A 19,698-nucleotide genomic window follows, 5' to 3' on the forward strand; every position below is an offset into this window, starting at 1 on the left:
CGTGCTAATGTCTATGAACAGGATGTTCATGTACAAAATGATTGTAAAAGTACCGTCCCAAATGGCACCCTATTCCCTATATAGTGCACTACCTTTGTCCAGCGCACTAAAGGGAATAAGGTGCCATTTGGAACACCGGTTATGTCATGCACACAGTGTCTTAAATATTCCATTATGTGCAACGGCAGCTTGACCAAGATGAGACTGAAGAGTGGAGGAAATATTATTTGACACAATAAAAGGCGCTGGTAATTTTGCTATTTTCAGACTAGTAAAATATTTTCAGAGAGGTTTCAATCCCATATTTAACCACATTGGGGCAGCATTGCTTTAATTCTCACCACAGTGAATGGATTTGGCATGAAATATTTTGAGTAAKTGATTACATTTGCATTTAATTAGTATCGAGGATGTTGGTGGAATAATGTTCAGATGTTTAGGTAATGATTTGCAAGATAACATGTCAGACAAAAACAATAAAAATTGTTTAAAAAACATTATTATTAACATATTTATCTCCGAACAGAATAGACTGAGAAATCTCAGAAGAAAGTCCTTTGTTTCTGGCCCTTTTGAGCCTGTAATCGAACCCACAAATGCCGATGCTCCAGATACTCAACTAGTCTAAAGGCCAGTTTTATAGTTTTCAGCTGTGCTACCATAATTGCAAAAGGGTTTTCTAATGATCAATTAGCCTTTTAAAATGATAAACTTGGATTAGCTAACACAACGTTGCCTTGGAAACACGGAGTGATGGTTGCTGATCATGGCCTCTGTACACCTATGTAGAATTCCATCATTTTTTATTTTTTAAAGCAGTTCCAACTACAATAGTCATTTACAACATTAACAATGTCTACACTGCATTTCAGACTAATTTGAGTGTTATTTTAATGGACACTTTTTTTGCTTTTCTTTCTAAAACAAGGAAGTGACATACAAATCAAAAGTTGTGGTAAGTCAAACCTATGGTCACGATGCACCCTTTTGGGTGAGAATCATAGCCCCCTCTCTCTCCCACCACAGTTTATGACGGTCATAAATACCTAATACTCTATTCCCCTCATTAAGGTTGAGAATCCCTTTGTTACCACAGAGAAATACTTTGCAGTACGGTAACCTTCAAAGGGTTGAATAATGTAACAATATTTCTGTATTCAAACTACTTGAAATGGTCGGTGGACACTTAAGGGACAGTCATGTCAAGTTTGTTTAATTTGGTGATCTCATGAAGGACAGGAAARACACATTACTGTCTTTTTGGTTGTGTACACTTTACAATTATGGGGTTTGCGTCTGAATGTTGTATAAAATATGAAACTATAAAATATGAAACTAGAAGATGTAATGCGATTTTAGCCTTCTAAACGAGATATTAAAACAATTAAGGATTTAACTAGTCAGTGGCCACGCCCCCATGAGAACAGACATTATACCCAAACATCATGGAATCGCCCTTCCAAGGCAAGTGCTTCTAAAGGACTCCCGACAAAAATGTACATTAGATCAGAAAACACAGAGCTGTCTCTACATGTTGAAATAGTTGGCGATTGAAATATAGTCAAGATAATGCTGGGACAGTGTCCCCACGTTGAAATGGCTACTACTCGAGACCAAAACACGCCAGGTGGTTCAGACTTCAACTCTACTGAAGGACAAGACCAGAGAACGTGGAGAGCATTCCCACATTCTAGATTTCTTTTATTCAGGCTGCAGCTGTTTAAGTACTTTAGTCTGGTAAACGCAACCGGTCGAACAGTACTCTGACATATCCATTATAACAAGCTACAACGCCGAAAGACTGATCTCTGGTGGACAAACCAGAGACTTTGTTGACAATCTATCCAGCAGACGGACCGGCGATCGCAGAGGGGGACAACAAAGGCATGCACGCGTAAATTTGTAAATTGCAATTTTCAAATGAGCAGTTGTTCAAAGTATAAGCATTCCAAGGAGTAGAGCGTATGCATGGGGTCCACTGAGTTTCCCGCTCTTGAGCATGCCACACCCCTTTCCTTTGTCTACCAAGCTGTCATATAGGCTTAGCCCACTAGGAACTTTTCAGTGTATCATGTCAGTAATCAATGTATAACTAATTGTGTGTTTATGTAATTCTGTGATTGATTAGTTAGTAAATAATTAAGCCAATTTGTAAATTGCTGATTCATGTTCAGGTTTGTGACATTCAAGAATGAGACTTGAGGTAACAATACATAGAAGACTAAATCGACAAGAAAATATCTGAAGCTTTATAGTTGGGAAATTGAAACTCTAAACAACTTTCCCGTGGTGGCCAAACTTCCTAGTGAAATACTGTTCCGTGATTKGTTTAAATCGTGGAATAATTACACAGAGAATTGATTTGATAAATATAACAGTCTTCACARTTAATGACAGTAAACACCACAACACTATAGTCTTATCAATACTGAAAAGGCCAGTAAGATTACACCATACGTCGCCAACTAGCTATATAACTATTGAAAGTACAATAGAGCCATCACTGATCAGCTATCAATATCCGTATGTGCTGACAACAAAGGCCATGTTCAGTATGGAGAAACTCCATGTAGTTGTCCAATAAAAMAMTTTTGCTTTCTGTTGCAAAACMTTTTGATACAGTGCGTCCTTCTAAACAGGACACAAAGCGCTTTTAGCATTTTTTTACCTCATAGACAAGCTCGTGGTGGAAGTGAGGTACTTCRAGGTCACGCAGACAGCGTTCCGCCTCCTTCACCTCTCCCGATACAAGGTACTCCTTCAGCAGCAAGTTCATCTGAAACACATATCGATAAAGTATGAATCAATCAATCTCTCCATCATACCAACCATCATTCACCACCCATGGATAAAACACTGCCCAATACAGATTTGACCGATAAGGTTTCAAACCTGGTTCTCTGGACTTATCCCACCGAGCTCATGTTTCTGTTCAGTTATGAACCGTTAGTGCAACTGCAATTCCGCAAACCCTTGGTGACTCGGGCTACCCCATTTAGTACATTTTTGGGGGGGGGCGATAGGCTGTTGGTCGACCAACATTTCTTTAGTTGAGCATATAGCAACAAAACAAAAAAAGGGGGGGGAAAGTCGCTGTGTACAAGACACCTGTCTGATTCTCGCCTGTTTGAGTAGACTAATCTATTGTGGAGGCAGTGGGGATGGCACAGTCCAACAGACACGTGGTACTGAAATTGTATATGATTATAATACATAAGGACAATGGCGCAACACGAATATTATGTTATATATTTTCTCCTGCGTTGGATAGAGGTCACTGCCTTACATACCTACACATAGACTACAGTCACAAGACGCAGGCCTCCTTATTGTACCTAGAATTTCTAAGCAAACAGCTGGAGGCAGGGCTTTCCATTTTTATGGAATGGTCTGTCTACTCATGTGAAAGACGCAGACTCGGTCTCGACCTTTAAGTCATTACTGAAGACATCTCTTCAGTAGGTCCTATGATTGAGTGTTGTCTGGCCCAGGAGTGCAAAGGTGAACGGAAAGGCACTGGAGCGACGAACCGCCTTTGCTGTCTCTGCCTGGACGGCTCCCCCCCTCTTCACCGGACCCCATTACGGGGGCTNCCTACACATAGACTACAGTCACAAGACGCAGGCCTCCTTATTGTACCTAGAATTTCTAAGCAAACAGCTGGAGGCAGGGCTTTCCATTTTTATGGAATGGTCTGTCTACTCATGTGAAAGACGCAGACTCGGTCTCGACCTTTAAGTCATTACTGAAGACATCTCTTCAGTAGGTCCTATGATTGAGTGTTGTCTGGCCCAGGAGTGCAAAGGTGAACGGAAAGGCACTGGAGCGACGAACCGCCTTTGCTGTCTCTGCCTGGACGGCTCCCCCCCTCTTCACCGGACCCCATTACGGGGGCTAGGTCACTGGCTTACTAGTGCTCCTCCATGCCGTCCCTAGGAGGGGTGCATCACTTGAGTGGGTTGAGTCAATGACATGATCTTCGTGTCCAGTTTTGCACCTCCTCGGGGTCGTGCGTCGGCTATTGTCAGCCTTGTCTCAGGGTAGCACGTTGGTTGTCTGACATCCCTCTAGTGGTGTGGGGGCTGTGTATAGTGGGTGGGGTGATATCCTGCCTGGTTGGCCCTGTCCGGGGTTATCTATGCAGCCTCCAGTATCTATGCTGCAATAGTCTGTGCCGGGGGGCTATGGTCAGTGTTTAATCTGGTGTAATTCTCCGGTCTCATCTGGTGTCCTGTGTGAATTGAAGTATTCTCCCTCTAATTCGCTCTCTCCCACCCATCCCGGAGGACCTGAGCTCTAGGACCATGCCTCAGGACTACCTGGCCTGATGACTCCTGGCTGTCCCCAGTCCACCTGGTTGTGCTGCTGCTCCAGTTTCAACTGGTCTGCCTGCGGCTATGGAACCCTGACCAGTTCACCGGACGTGCTACCTTGTCCCGGACCTGCTGTTTTCAACTCCCCCTCTCCTGCTGTCTAGACCTCAATGCTCAGTTATGAAAAGCCAACTGACATTTAGCCCTGAGGTACTGACCTGTTGCACCCTCTACAGCCCCTGTGATTATTATTATTTGACCCCTGCTGGTCATCTATGAACATCTCGAAGGCCTTAATGGCCATGTACTCTTATAATCTCTACCCGGGATACCGCCAGAAGATGCCTGGCCACCCCTCAGAGCCTGGTTCCCATCTAGGTTTCTTCCTAGGTTCCTGCCTTTCTAGGGAGTTTTTCCTAGCCCCCGTGCTTCTACATCAATCAAATGTATTTCTAAAGCCCTTCTTACATCAGCTGATGTCACAAAGTGCTGTACAGAAACCCAGCCTAAATCCCCAAACAGCAAGCAATGCAGGTGTAGAAGCATTGTTTGCTGTTTGGGGTTTTAGTCTGGGTTGCTGTATAAGCACTTTGACATCGGCTGATGTAAAAAGGGCTTTACAAATGCATTTGATTCATGATTTGAAATGCAATCAAGCATTTTAGTTTTAAAATAACAAAACGACCCTTGAATAATTAGCGTAAACAAATGATTTCGGCAACAGAACCTTTGTCAGAAATGGCTGTAATTATTTTGCCGGTTCAGCAACATGGACAGTGCAATAAACACTTGATGGTCTGTGGTGGGGAGGAGTGAGAGAGACAATGGGTCAGTCTTTTTTCCCTTTTTTTTGTGCAGCAAGTCTGAGCCCGGCACAATCAAATCACTTGTGGTCAGACTCCCTCTAGTTATCTGTGTGTTATTTTATCAAAACAGTGCACGTAAAGCATCAGACAAGCTCAGTGCATGTAGTACATTTGATTAAAACACAGGATGTGTCTATATATGAAAAAATACATTTTAACCAATAGATTGTTCTTTCGACCAGACTCGGTCATTTTTTTTTTGTCGGGGACAGCCGTATTGCTGACGCTGGTTCTGTTTCTGCGGCCCCAGCTGTAAACTATCTCCTATGGAATGCGCTGGCAGGAGAGAACCCCTAGCACCCCCCCAAACATCCCTCAGCTGGAGCAGGCACACTGCCGACTACCCCTCTCCATGGTGAAGCAGTGAAATGGGGACAGGGTTCCAGCGGTTGCCGCCGTTGGGGGGNAAAGGTGAACGGAAAGGCACTGGAGCGACGAACCGCCTTTGCTGTCTCTGCCTGGACGGCTCCCCCCCTCTTCACCGGACCCCATTACGGGGGCTGGGTCACTGGCTTACTAGTGCTCTTCCATGCCGTCCCTAGGAGGGGTGCGTCACTTGAGTGGGTTGAGTCAATGACATGATCTTCGTGTCCAGTTTTGCACCCCCTCGGGGTCGTGCGGTGGAGGAGCTCTTCGTCGGCTATTGTCAGCCTTGTCTCAGGGTAGCACGTTGGTTGTCTGATATCCCTCTAGTGGTGTGGGGGCTGTGTATAGTGGGTGGGGTGATATCCTCTGCGATCTCGCTGACGAGTGTATGATGACCCTAGCGTGACCAAGGCTTCACCCCTGAGCACGGTACTGCCAAACCATACCAATCCAGTCCTCTGGCAGACAGTGTTTAAGTGGTTGGGGGGATAATAGGCAGCCTTCCTAAAGCACAGATTAAGAGAAGCTAGACAGACGGGCTGTGTCCCAAATGGCACCCTGATCCTATTCCTTTTAAAGTGCACTACTTATGGGTTCTGTTTAAAAGTAGTGCACTATTGAGGAAATAGGGTGCCATTGGGACAAAGCAAGATGCTCTGGAGGACTCCACTAGTCTCCTAATCACTCACAGCACTGACTTATCAGTCCTATTCGGTTTGTGTGTGTGAAGGTACAGTATACAATCAACRCTAGCTTAATGTTTGTGCAGTAGTCACCGGCAGCTTTGTTTACAAAGATACTGTGCACACACACACCCCTGTATTCAATTCTGATAACTATGCACAGCCAAAAGCACTATACAAAAGTAACAGCAGGGGAATAAGGGCACTTGTCTGACTCTTACACGCATATCCCTGTATGAGCCGGTTCTTGGAGCATGTTGTCAAATCACACCCTGAAACGGTTATTTCCAGGTCTTGTGAAAGAACACTCCAGGGAACCTCACCACAGTACCAAACGCATATGTGAAAACGCCCTAGGGGAATACTGCTATTCAAATTGCTCTTAACTCCCATACTCTGACTTCAATGRAGTCTCTGGCAGAGTGATTTGATCAAAACCAGAGGCGGCAAAATCTGTTTCCCTAATGACCCTATGTAGTGCACTACTTTTGACCAGGACCCATTGAGCTCTGGTCATAAGTAGTGCAGTATACAGGCGATAAGGTGCCATTTYGGACYCGCKCTAGGAGCTCCTGTTCTGGCAGGCTGTGTGTGTACTCTGTAGCCCCACTCGATCAGGGCCTGAGGCCCAACAAGGACGGGCAGCAAATCAAACCTGGTCGGGAGTCTGCAGGCTACAGAGACTAACGTACGGTGGATTACACAATACTCTTGCTCTGCTACATCGTCACAAGCATGTGTGCAACCGTGCACATTCACACACGAGGGTGCCAAATTATCCATTTAGTTCAAGGAGCAAAGACTCTTGACCACTAGAATATACAAATGCGCACACACACACCCCTCTCCTGACTTGAAAACCTGCACTCAGGTGTATGTGTGCGTCCCTGWGCATCTGTTTACGTACATACATGCACGCATGTGTCCCTGTAAGTGTGAGCATCGGCCTCTTTGTTCCAGGCTTTGCAGTCAGAGCCAAGCTCTGAGGGACAGCGTTGTGCTGACACCGGCCTGGCAGGGCTCCCCACGCCTCTTTTCCCAGCATGAAGTTCTCTCTCCACCTTGTTGTGTTTACATAACACACYAGTACAGATCCAGACCACCAGACAGGCAGGTTATGTCCCAAATGGCACCCTATTCCCTATTTAGTGTACTACTTTATAGGGTGCCATTTTGGGAAACAACCAGACAGTGCCRATCTCCCTGCACTGAGAGTCTGGGTTCAGGTGGGGGGGAACAAAGAGGTAATCTCCACTGTGTGTAAATACAGTTGACCCACAATGGAAGGCTGCAYAGAAATATAACAAAGCTCTCCTTTGATTMGTTTTGCATGTTTCTAGCTCTGATAGATGGSTGTTAGRTGAATATAGGTTTTGTTGAATTGCCATTCAGACCMGAGTTCAAATAATATTWACAGAACCCAGGTCTGTTGCCATTTATCCATATTTGATTCTCATTAGGTGTCTCCTGTCACTTCCAACAAGGCATCACATTTCATGCATGCAGAGAGAACATCCGGAATGGGCGGTTGCTTGTCTAACTGGAATGTTTTGATGAGTCACACAATGATACAACACTGGCATGTGATGATTGGCGGGCGGGGCGCCAGGTCCCGCCTACTTGGCAGAGACTGCCCCTTACCTCTTTGACGAGGTGTTTGACAGGTCTGAGGCCACCGCCCACACCCCACACGTTGTCTAGCCGCACCATCTCCCTCTTCATGGAGAGGAGCACCGCCGCGCGGTCCAACGCYGCTCTGTGGGGAAGGGAATAACCGCAACAGTCATGATCGCAACCATGACCACAACCACAGAGAGATGCAATGAGAAAAGGGGAATGTGTCAAGTCACAGCTAGATATTGAACATGGTCACATGAATTCACAACAAAACGACTTCCTGAATAAAGTTGCCTAGTAAAACAGGGTATATATAAAATAAAATATATTTTTTTAAATGTCAGGAATCAGCAGGTTAACTARAAAATGGACCTTCCCCAACTCATCAGAATAAATATAACAGTATAATTTGCATTGGAATTCACATTCTCGGGTTGGAGTAGTACATCTTTAACAGAAAATTGGAGATTCCAAACATTAGGTGAAACCAAATKAGGGTCGTCATCAGTTCTGGAGGGGGATCATTCAGTTGCTTGGAGAATGACTACYCTTCCATGGTGAGAAGACGTAAACCTTTACCCTGGCCCCTCAGGCGGTTTTTAAGCAATTAACTGACAACATCAGTAACAGATATGTAACCACTTCAGGCAGCTTTGATGTGAAGTGGGCTTCTCCACCATGTTCCTTGTTGGCAACAGATCTAAGATCAGTTTCTTCCTTAATCCTTAGAGAATACTGATTGTGCGCAAAACTGACAGGGGCAACTTCATCTGATTTCTCCTCACCCTAAATGACCAACATGAACTAATTCTCCCTGCCGTTTGCACATGATTCATATCAGTGTCTCTAATGTTGCTGTCTATTTATAGTCTGTGCCAGTCTGTTGTTTGTCCGAAGCACTTCCTTAGCCCTTAATAGTATTCTAAGGACTGAAAAAGTTGTTTGAATTTAAAATCACCCCTCCATCAATCAATGCCCATCTTGTTTTATTATCCTATCCCCTGCTCACCTAGCGTGGTCGCAGTCCACCTTGCCTTTGTAGCGGTCCAGGAATGCCATAGGTAGAGCGTGGTCCGCGATSGCACGGGCAATAAACTGTCCCAGCATCTGTAGAGTTGGAGAGAGTTAAAAAGGTAAAAACRTAGAGTAGATGATCGGTTACTCTTTAAATTAAAAAGAGGGTTGGMTTTAAAGCAGCATGACAAATTATAATTTGTCTGAAAGAAAAATGTACAATGATTGTATACAAAAATGSCACCCTATTTATTCCTTATATAGTGCACTACTTCAGACCAGAGATCCACAGTCCCTTGTCAAAAGTAGTGTATTAAAATAGGGAATAAGGTGCCATTTGTGATGTAGCCCATGTATTTTTCTAACAAGTCCTTCCCCCATCCAGTACCTGTGGAGCCTCTGGCGTGTCCAGCATAAGGTCGGGCAGCTCTTTGAGGATCTTGTCGAAGGCGCGGGCCATGTCGGACTCRGAGAGCTCCTTGCCGACCAGGTCACGGAGCAGCCTGGAGGTGAGCTCCCGGTGGCTGGCCTTGCCCTCCAAAGACAGGGACACAGCCAGGCTGGAGAACTCGTACTTGTGGTGGCCCAGGTTCAGCTCCCTCAGCAGCATCTGGGAGTGGAAGAGGGGGTAGGGTGTACACAGAGAAACACGCACACAAAGGCAGTTAARGTGAAGTAAAATGATATGTCGGGACCCTGCATGGTTTTGAGGCAAAACAGTAAAAGAAAATAGATGCACTGSCATCTAAAGACCTTCTCAAATAACCAATCCTCCATCCAACCMCTTCCTCTCTTTAGTGCAACATCAAACACATACCTGGACTTCTTTTGTGTCCCCGTGCTCAAAGTACTCCTGTACGATGGGGTTGACGGTRTTCTCCAGTTCCCTCTCGTCCAGCTCTGGAACAACAGTGGCATACACGGTGTCTCCCTTTAAAATGAAACCACAGACATTATAGGTCAGGAATAGCAATCTAAAAACATCAACACGGCCGGCCCGCTCATTAGGCTGTAATCTGAAATGCTACTGGTGCATTTGTTAAAAGTCCAATGCAGCCATTTTTATCTCAAAATCAAATAATTCCTGGGTAACAATTAAGTACCTTACTGTGAGAGTTTAATTGTCACAAATAAATTGCTTCTTAGTAAAGAGCAATTTCTCAAGCAAGAGTTTTGCTAGGTCTGTCGGAGTGGTTTGAGTGGGGAGGGGAAAATGGAAAATTAGATTTGAAACCCTTTCTTATTGGTCTATTAACTAATTTACCGCATAGTGATATCACCATGGAAGGCCAAAACTCCCACCAAAACAGACAGAAATTTCTGCCGGTCTTTACAAACAATTTTTTTGCTAAAAAAGGGGATAATAATTTTTTCCCCTACAATTTCACAGTATTATTCCAAACTATTGAGGAAATGTATATAAAACTCAGGGAATTCATGTTTTTGACTGCACTGGGCCTTTAAGGTATAGAGCAGGGGTCAATAACTGCCATCATATTTAGGCTGAATGGCCGGGATATGGCAAATGTAACAGCATGATAGCAGTTCTGTGCCAAGTGCTGCCGACATATACAGTCGGGGTTTCAGCAATTACCCAACGCACTGACTCACTTTCCGGTTTTCCCTCCAGGTTTCAGAAGTATGCTTGACCTTTAAGAACAACCTAAAATGTTCTCAGACGACACCAATGCCCTGTTCTGGTATTGTCCTGCAACTCCCTTCCTTAAAGTAACCATTGATCTCACTTGATTACACCATTTAACTTTCACAGACCCAGTCATGATTGATGAGTGATTACTTCCAGGAAGGGAACYAGGATGGATGCATACTTTCAAGTTTTGAAACAGGACCCATGTGACCCTTACTAGTAAGGAACCCAGACACACCACTACRGGGATATACTGGAGACAGGCATGTGTGTCTCAAGAGCATGGGACATCCCAATTGGCACCCTATTCCCTATATAGTGCACTATTTTTGACCAGGGCCAGGCCGATCGGGCAATATGCTTTTAGAGGTCAGTAGGGCTGCTCTCCAGTGTCGCCAACTCTGTCCTAGTTACCTGCTGCCACGGCACTACTGCTCCAGTACTGTTTCTTTTAGGTTTCTCTCTCGAGGAATAGCCTTGGAGGCACTTTCTCGCWACACAGAATAGCAAACAACGCCTTCGACATCCACGTTTAACTGATACTGTGGTTTAAAGTGAAAAAATATATAAATAAACCCTCGCCATCATAAATCATTCCTAAGGTGTATGGTGGAATARAAGAATTGACTGTCATAAAAGGCCTATGACAGAACAAGCCTACCTTCATGATTTAAATGGAAGATATTTCACCCAGAAAAGAYCACAAATAAATGGTCTATTCTGATCCCATTCAAAAAGATACAAGAGGATGTACGACTCATTAAGTGAGTCATAATTATGGCGATGGGTGTTGACAACAGGGTTGTGTTCAGTCGGCACGAAAACGAAGAAAGCAGTCCGAAACGGAGAGCTAATGGGGAGGTATCATCTGTTCAATAAAAAAAAACGCTGGTTTTAGTTTTCACTTACAAAATGTCTCCTGATGAGCATGACCCAGTTGTGGACTTTCTATGGACAATATCTGCTTGTCTGGGAACATGTGGCCCCTGCATTCACCACCAATCACCATAAGCATGTTTATTTTCCACAACCCATAAAGTGGTATGATCCAACACGGGCCGCGGCTTTGTGACGATTGGCCACTTCTGAACAAAGCTAGTCCAAAAACAGAGCTCAGCGCAAAACTACAGAAAGATCCCAACCCTGGCCCCCTCATCTACGCAACTGTTGTCTTTGTAGTAACAATTTGGGACATGGATTGTGGGGACKCTGGTGTACATGAGAAGAGAGGGGTGCGTGCAGAGGCTCTATTGTATAGGTTGGGGTAGGAGAGAGCTCGTGTTTTTTTTTTTTTACACACGCATACCTCGCCCGTGCCCTCTTTTACCTGTGCAATCTCGTCGTAGTTGGGGTCCTTGACATCTGGTTCCTCTACCTCGTACACCATACCTGCTGCTCCCCATACACCTTTACCCCCTGCGCCACCTGTAGTGTAAAGACCACATCAACATCAGAGCTAGTCAGTTAGCACAAGAGACACGTTTAGAATAGATGGTTTTGTGAACCCAGGGAGATTACRTCAGCCATAAGCACTGCTCTATGATCAGTTTACCAGACTTCAATCCTAAACAAAAATGTATGGCCCCAGACACACTGGTACTAGACACCAGCGCTAACAGAGTAGATGACTTCCATCTATCTCAACCATTATTAGCATAGCACAGACCTTTCTTAGGCAGGCCCCGGCCCTTGCCTGTCCTGGACTTGCGGTCGTTGGGGASGGGCACTTTGCCCTTGGGGCTGTGGGAGTCGCCGTCGGCCAGTTCACCCGACAGCGACTCTGAGAGRGACTCGCTGCGGGATGACGATTTGCGCACACGCCGCTTGGCCTTGGCCTTGAGCCGCGCCTCGTGGAGCGCCTTCTCCTGTGGCGTCCAGTTGCCGTTCACCTCCGCCTCGAGCGCCGCCTCGTCCTCATCGCAATAGGGATGGTCCATATCCACATCGTCGTCAAAGGATAACACCCCTGCGATTGGATACAAGGACAGGAAGTGTGAGTTTAATCAATTTCATGTAAATATTAATAACATTGAACCAGCAGGACCGCACCGTGGTTGGCTTAAATACAAGTCTGCATAGTTTTTAAATTTGTATTAAACAATGTTTGCAGTTCTTCCAGTGGCCACAGGGGAGACAAAGACTGCAGAATGCACCTTTGACAACACGAGGTATGCATTTGTTTGTGTATCCTACATTGTTAAGTTGCAAGTRATGGATATTCAATGATGGATATGGATATTGGGGATGGATATTCAAAAGTTTGKGGTCTGTGGAAACATGTCAACTGCCAGCACTTCTACTACAAATMACACAATCAGAATCCCCAAGTATGAGAAGTGTGTCCAGTCACAGTCATGAGATTATAATAATTAAAGGATTACAGAGAGCCAGTAAATCAAGGAAAATATGCAAAACTTTACAAGGGCTTGGAGGATGTTCAAAGACACTAATTTCCCTTACAGATAACGTAACTGTAAGATTGACWTGCAGGTATGAGAGAATTTGTTGTTATTTTGGCACCATGGACAATGTCTAGTGTAAATTGAGACTGGTGGCTTTTTATGGACAGGACAGCTGTTATCCTTAAAATAATGTCTACAACATCTATACAAATTTTCAGATAACTTCACAGTTCGACTGCATACAAGTGATAACTAAGCTAATCTCTTTCATTCAATGGTCACATGAACATCTAGTTTAACGGTTAGCCAATTATCATGCCAAAACTGGCCAGTAGACACAGGCTCACATGGTACTAAACTTATTTTTGCTTTGAGGTAAGAGCGCCTTGCAAGGCAACTGGTAGTTTAGAGTGATCCTATAGCTAGCAAAACAGAATATGTCATGTTGTTATTTGACACAAAGTGTTATTTTTTTGACACGCAAAGACCCAAAAGACGTTCCATAGAAATCCTGGTTGAGAATGAAAAGACTGAACAAATGAACAACGAAACAGCACAGCAAGTAAGTGAAAGAAATGGGTTTGGATTGTTTTACTGGTAATGGGGACATATGTAAATGCCAACGAAATTACTTTTTGGCCAATGTGGTGTGTGTGTGTAACCTTTATTTAACTAGGCAAGTCGGTTAAGAACAAATTCTTATTTACAATGACGGCCCGGATAACGCTGGGCCAATTGTGCGCCGCCCTATGGGACTCCCAATCACGGCCGGATGTGATACAGCCTGGATTCGAACCAGTGACTGTTGTGGRGCCTCTTGCACTGGGATGCAGTGCCTTAGAACGCTGTGTCCATGTGCGTGTTACTATTTAACTGAACTAGAATGCTTAAAAAGGCTGCTAAAATTTAAAATATCGTTTTTCGTTTTTTTTGGCAAGGAAAATATCGGATATCGCCCAACAATGTCATATCAGTGCATCACTAGTCACAACAATGCCACAGATGTCTCAAGTTGAGGGAGCGTGCAATTGGCATGCTGACTGCAAGATGTCTACTAGAGCTGTCGCCAGAMAYWMYAATMWWKATWWKWRTATCACAAGCCGCCTCCAACYGCCTTACAACCGCAGACCATGTGTATGGCGTCGTGTGGGCGAGCGGTTTCCTGATGTCAGCATTGTGAACAGAGAGCCCCATGGAGGKGGTGAGGTTATGGTATTGGCAGGCGTGAGCTACGGCCAACAGCATTTTATCAATTGGCAATTTGAATACTKAAAAATACCGTGACGAGATCATTAGGCCCATTTTTTTTTAAAGGTACCTGTGACCAACAGATGCATATCTGTATTCCAAGTCAACTGAAATCCATAGATTAGGGCCCAATGAATTTATTTCAGTTGACTGATTTCCTCATAACTCGGTAAAATGTACATTTTAGTCATTTAGCAGATGCTCTTATCCAGAGCGACTTACAGGAGCAAATAAAGTTCCTTGCTCAAGGGCACATCAGATTTTTCACCTAGTCGGCTCGGGGATTTAAAGAAGTGACTGATTACTGGCCCACCCGTCAATACACCGCTGGACTCATCTGCTCCCGCTTTCTCCAATTYTGCTATTGGCAAACTAACACYTGACTAGCTCAACTGTTCTGGGGAACTACAGTAAGCTTCATGTAAAATAATGTGACAGGTGAAATGAAGAACMCGATCTTATCTCCTAGTTGACTGCAGGTGTTTAAAAASTAGCTACAAATATGATCATTTATTGAACTTCAAACAATAGTTTGTTTAAACTGTATCGTCGTGGTCATTTCCAAATACACCGGTACACCGCCCATGAATGGAAATGGCGGAGCGATTTGTGCATATCGCACCTTTAAACCAACAACCAAAGTGCTTCACATCAGACACTGTTCTGCCATGGCAAAATGTGCCCTTGTCTATATTTGTGTCCTGTACTGTAGCTTTATAAAAAATTAAAATTAAAAAAAAAAGGGGCCATCTGAAGTCCATCAATTTTGTGACTTCTAAATTAATTAGAGGGTTAATTAGAGGGTGTAACCATTGATTCGTGACGAATATAACCTATAAATGCCTCATGAGCTTAGTTGAACTSCCCTATCCCATCAGAATCCAAAACATATGCTTGTTTTACTCCYATGTTCATAAACAAACATTGTATTGCCTCAAAACATGATAAAAACGAGTCCTTGCATCGATAGCCCAGTCTATACATTTGAGAGTGGTTCCATTTCTCCAGACCCATCCCTCTGCCTTTAGTCAGAGGCAGGGAGATCTTTGTTATTGTTTAAACTGCTGATCGCCGCTTCTAGAAAATGATGCAATGTTTACATCAACTTTATGATCGTATGGGGCCCTACAGAGTTTAAGAGTTTCACTAACCAAACTGCTTAGGCCCATAAAGCCCGAATCATAAAAAGTTGTAAATAAATAGTCCAGCTTTAGACTAGGCCTATACCTTTCTCTGTCAACAGTGTCAAGCCTCCGCCCTATTTTACGATAAAGCCATTTGGGGGGGGCGCTTCAATCTCTCCAGTTCTACCATCAACATGTCAGSTCAAACAGCAGAGCATGCTCAGGCGGTGTGGGATGTTAGCAGCTGTTAGAAGCCCTCTTGGCTGCTCACGCTACATAGCTTAATAAGGTGATTTACAGAGGCAAGTCCACACCGACAACATATGCGAACCATAACGTGCCTAATGGTCTACACCTAAGTCTAAAAACACCTTTGAGCTACAATAACAGACCAGGAGAAAGAGACAATGCATTTTATGCTGGTCACATTCTGAAGTCACATCGTCTTACTACCAGGACTACCCCAAGCATAGTTGGCCCACTTCCATATGTTAAAAGTGTTGACGCACAACTGTTTAGCAGGCACACGGTAGCGTGTGCACACAGAAGACTTAAAGGCCTCTGCCCTTACAACACCAGGGCAACACACTAATCCCAATTTATTATGGAGACTGATCACACAACACAAGCCACACATTGACAGACAAACACACACACACTCCTGCACTCACCAGCCATTCAGCCCACAGGTGCAATAGCTAGTTAAGACTGTTAGAGGATTAGCAAAAAAAAAGTAAATTCCCTTCTGCTCCCTCGTGTGTATGGAGCCAGGGAAAAAGGACAGGTCCCAGTGTACAGTAAGCGTCTTGTGGGAACCACAACAAATGGAGTTGAAGTAGAGCCCTAGTAGTGTTGGGGGCAAGTAAAGGGCACATTGGGGGGGATAAAAATGCTGACGTGAGCGCTTTTCCCCTATCCTTCTAGTGTGCATCTCGACACTACCACTCAGCGTGGGTCTGACTACATATGGCAGTGCTAGCCCACAGCCAGTCAAATGACCCCTCAAGGGGAACTTCTCAGGGTGTAATGAATACCCCAGAGCCCTCCTACAAAGCCCACCGCCGAGCCCTAAGAGGAGACACGACCCTATAGATCACAGGGACGAGGAGGGCGGCCCAACCACAGAGCAGATCCAGCATTGTCTGGAGACTGGAGTGGAGCTAGCACCAGCCAAACTACTTTTACTGGCCATAAGTGCTGTGTGTGCCTGTATCTAAAATGGCACCCTGTTCCCTAGATGTTGCACTAGTTCTAAGCTCAGTGGGCCCGGTTTCAAAGTAGTGCACTTTGGGATAAAGCCTGTGTGCCTGCTCTCCTAGAAGGGCTAGATGAGCCAGGCCCCCCACAAGTACGTCAATTATTCAAACGAGCTAGCGGTCAGTGAGACGTTTTGTACATGGATCAAGTGAACAAGATTCCTACGGGGTGTAAAAGGTCTAACAGATTTCCAGTGTATGTGCATACTGTGCAGAGTCCTCGCTATCTGATTCTAAACAAGCGTGGGCCGGCCTACCGTCGTTCAGAAACACTCACTGGGCCTGCAAAGCTGTAAACAACTGACCAAGTCTCTCGTCGTCCTCCAACTCCCTTCAAAATAGSCACATGCCAGAGCAGTAAATTAGGGGAAGACCAATGTCAACCAGCCAAAAACAGGCCTGGCCAATTGGAAACAGGAAGAAAAATAGAGGAGAGCCGAGAGAGGAAACTAGGGTTKTGCCAAGTCAAGCATTGCAAACCACAGAAAACTAAAAATGTTCTACCTAACAAGCAAACGTAACGTTATACCGCTGAGTAGCTAGTACTGGCCACATGCCTTTTGACATTTGTAATGCAATGATCTGTAGCCTGAGGCCATGTAGGTCGTCACGGACTGTATAGGGAACTGAAAGTGCTAGAAACTAGTTTTTCTACTTCAGCGTTTTCTTTACAAGTGTGTGTCTACCATAGGCAGCCTAGTTGTATGGAAAGRGCGATCTGTATCCATAAGTGTCCAGATATMTCCTTTGAAATGTTTGAATCTGGCGACTATTGTGATTTGTGGATTCAAATCCACAAATCGCATTCAAAAAATTGCGAGTGGCACAGTTTCCGCATGGCGATGACTGACACATCCCTTCTGCGCTCTTTATTTAATACAGACACCAATACTCAAGACAAAAAGATTACTAGGCCATAGGCTACCCCCCCCAGTCTGAAACTCAGGCAGCAGATCCTCCTAAAAGCTTTGGGCTTGATCCAGGTCAGCAGGGAACTTTGCTGTCAAAAACAACCCTTTGTATTCCTGTGTTAGTAGCCTGTAGGCCTACATYGGTAATCGTAAGATCAACTCCCTCTAGATGTGTAAAGGTATTCCGTMTGTTAGGCGTGTGAACGTTTATACGAAATAGGGATTTTTCTGACTGTTAAGGATGCCAAACTAAAAACAGGGTATTCCCCCACAAAATATTAAAATCACATTGCAGCTGGCTCGCCTGCCCTCTCTCTTCACTAATGAGGCGAGCATGTGTTCAGTCTGTCGCATGTAGGATATAATGGCGCCGGAGGAGGTGGCTGCCGTTTTACAATTGGTTAGGGGACCGTAAGGGAGGAGGTCAGAGACCTGGCCGTGTGGTGCCAGGACAACCTCTCCCTCAACGTGATCAAGTGAAAGGAGATGATTGTGGACTACAGGAAAAGGAGGACAGAGCACGCCTCCATTCTCATCGACGGGGTTGTAGCGGAGCAGGTTGAGAGCATCAAGTCCCTTGGTGTCCACATCAACAACAAAACTGTCATGGTCCAAACTAGGGATGCACGATATAAAAATCGGTAAGCATATTGGAATCGGACGATATTAGCAAAAAATGCCAACATCGGCTCCYTGTCTAGTTTAACGCCGATGTGCAAAACCGATGTCAAAGCTGACGTGCATACCTGTATAACGTAGGTAGATGGCGTAATGACTCCACGAAAGATGCCTAACCTAATGAGGCCATACGCCACGTTTYTGCTACTATTATTTCCCGAGGGGAGAAAGTGAAATCTTTCAATACCACAAACCTAATTACTCATTTGAAAGTGCATCACGCCCAGACATTCAGGGACTACTTCGAACAAAAGCAGAAAAACTAACCTCACACCACCAACAACTAAACAAGTTCAAGTCCAGCAGTCATTTGAAAGAGGAAGAAAATTTCAGCGAGACAACTCCAAGGCGAAATCCATTAAAGCCAAGATAATGGAATTCAATGCCCTTGACAATCAACCGTTCTCTGTCGTGGGTGATTGAGCACCGGTACACACTACCAAGCGCTCRATTTTTCAGATGTTGCCCTACCGGAGTTACACAGCATTGTTGAAACGCACATCCATGAGCTACTTGCTATGGGCGTCACTGATATTAGCTTCACGACTGACATCTGGACCAGCGATGTCAGCCCCATGAGCATGTTGAGTGACAGCGCAGTGAGTTGCATGCACAAGAATGTGCTGGTTCTCATACCGCTGCTGCCATTTCAATGACATTTGAAATATGGAAAATCCCCAAGAACAAAGTACACGCTGTGTTACGTGATAATGCATGTACAGTTTTTCTTCCTTTAAAAGTTGTGTTGTAKTGCAGCACAGCTTGCGGGCTGCRGCAGAATTCTATGGCACGTAATTTAAGTGTCAGTKATTGTTACKATTAATYCTAGTTTTACCACCAGTGGGCATCTTTAAGAAGCATTTGACTGTTTTTAATATGGTCTGTAATAGAGAATTTAAAACCTTTTTTGTAAGAACATAGTATATGGGATTGATTAAGAAATGTGGCTTAATWTTATTAATATTAGGGTGTTAGGAAAATATGGCGCTGTACAACGTGACCGGTCGGGAGTAGGCTACTAAGTGACTGCAAGTGAAGAGCAAAATAATCATAACATTTCCACACCCTAATTGTAGGTTTTTGGATTCTTTCTTCTGCATGTTAAACGAGCGGATTACTCAATCGATAGTGCCACCTAACAGCTTTTTGGATATAAAGAAGGATGTTTATTAACAAAAACACTACATGTGTAGCTGGGACCCTTTGGGATGACAAAATCAAAAGGAAGATTTTCAAAAAGTTAGTGAAAATTTATCGCTATTTGTTAAATTTATGAAAACCTGTGCCGGGGAAAAAATTTTTTATGTGCGGAGCCGTCCTCAAACAATAGCATGGCATGTTTTCGCTGGTAAAGCCTAACTGTAAAAAGGACAGGTGCCGGTAGATTAATCAAGCATTTAAGCTTTAACCTTGGATAAGGACCACTTGTATGTCATAATGTTTAATATCCTATAATTTTTGATGGGTTAATTTTATTTGGAAATTTGCGGACCCCTCAGTTTCCACCGGAAGTTGTCCGGGCTAAGGGGACGGGCCCTAGGCTTGAAGAAGTTTTAAAGAACTCAGCACAGA

At 44.4% G+C, this 19,698-nt stretch overlaps 1 protein-coding gene across 1 annotated transcript in view; it reads right to left on the reverse strand.

The window, feature by feature from the left end:
* Nucleotides 1–19,698, reverse strand: part of LOC111958350 (programmed cell death protein 4) — a 34,835-nt gene that overhangs the window by 1,858 nt on the left and 13,279 nt on the right. The window contains exons 3-9 of the mRNA XM_023979576.2: nucleotides 12,174–12,473; nucleotides 11,835–11,932; nucleotides 9,677–9,790; nucleotides 9,248–9,469; nucleotides 8,855–8,952; nucleotides 7,870–7,984; nucleotides 2,669–2,776 (exon numbers count right to left, since the gene is read on the reverse strand). Coding sequence (XP_023835344.1) covers nucleotides 2,669–2,776; nucleotides 7,870–7,984; nucleotides 8,855–8,952; nucleotides 9,248–9,469; nucleotides 9,677–9,790; nucleotides 11,835–11,932; nucleotides 12,174–12,473 — 1,055 coding nt within the window. The remainder of the gene's footprint in view (nucleotides 1–2,668; nucleotides 2,777–7,869; nucleotides 7,985–8,854; nucleotides 8,953–9,247; nucleotides 9,470–9,676; nucleotides 9,791–11,834; nucleotides 11,933–12,173; nucleotides 12,474–19,698) is intronic.

This window comes from Salvelinus sp. IW2-2015, linkage group LG34 (genome assembly GCF_002910315.2).
Source record: "Salvelinus sp. IW2-2015 linkage group LG34, ASM291031v2, whole genome shotgun sequence".
Lineage (NCBI taxonomy): Eukaryota > Metazoa > Chordata > Actinopteri > Salmoniformes > Salmonidae > Salvelinus > Salvelinus sp. IW2-2015.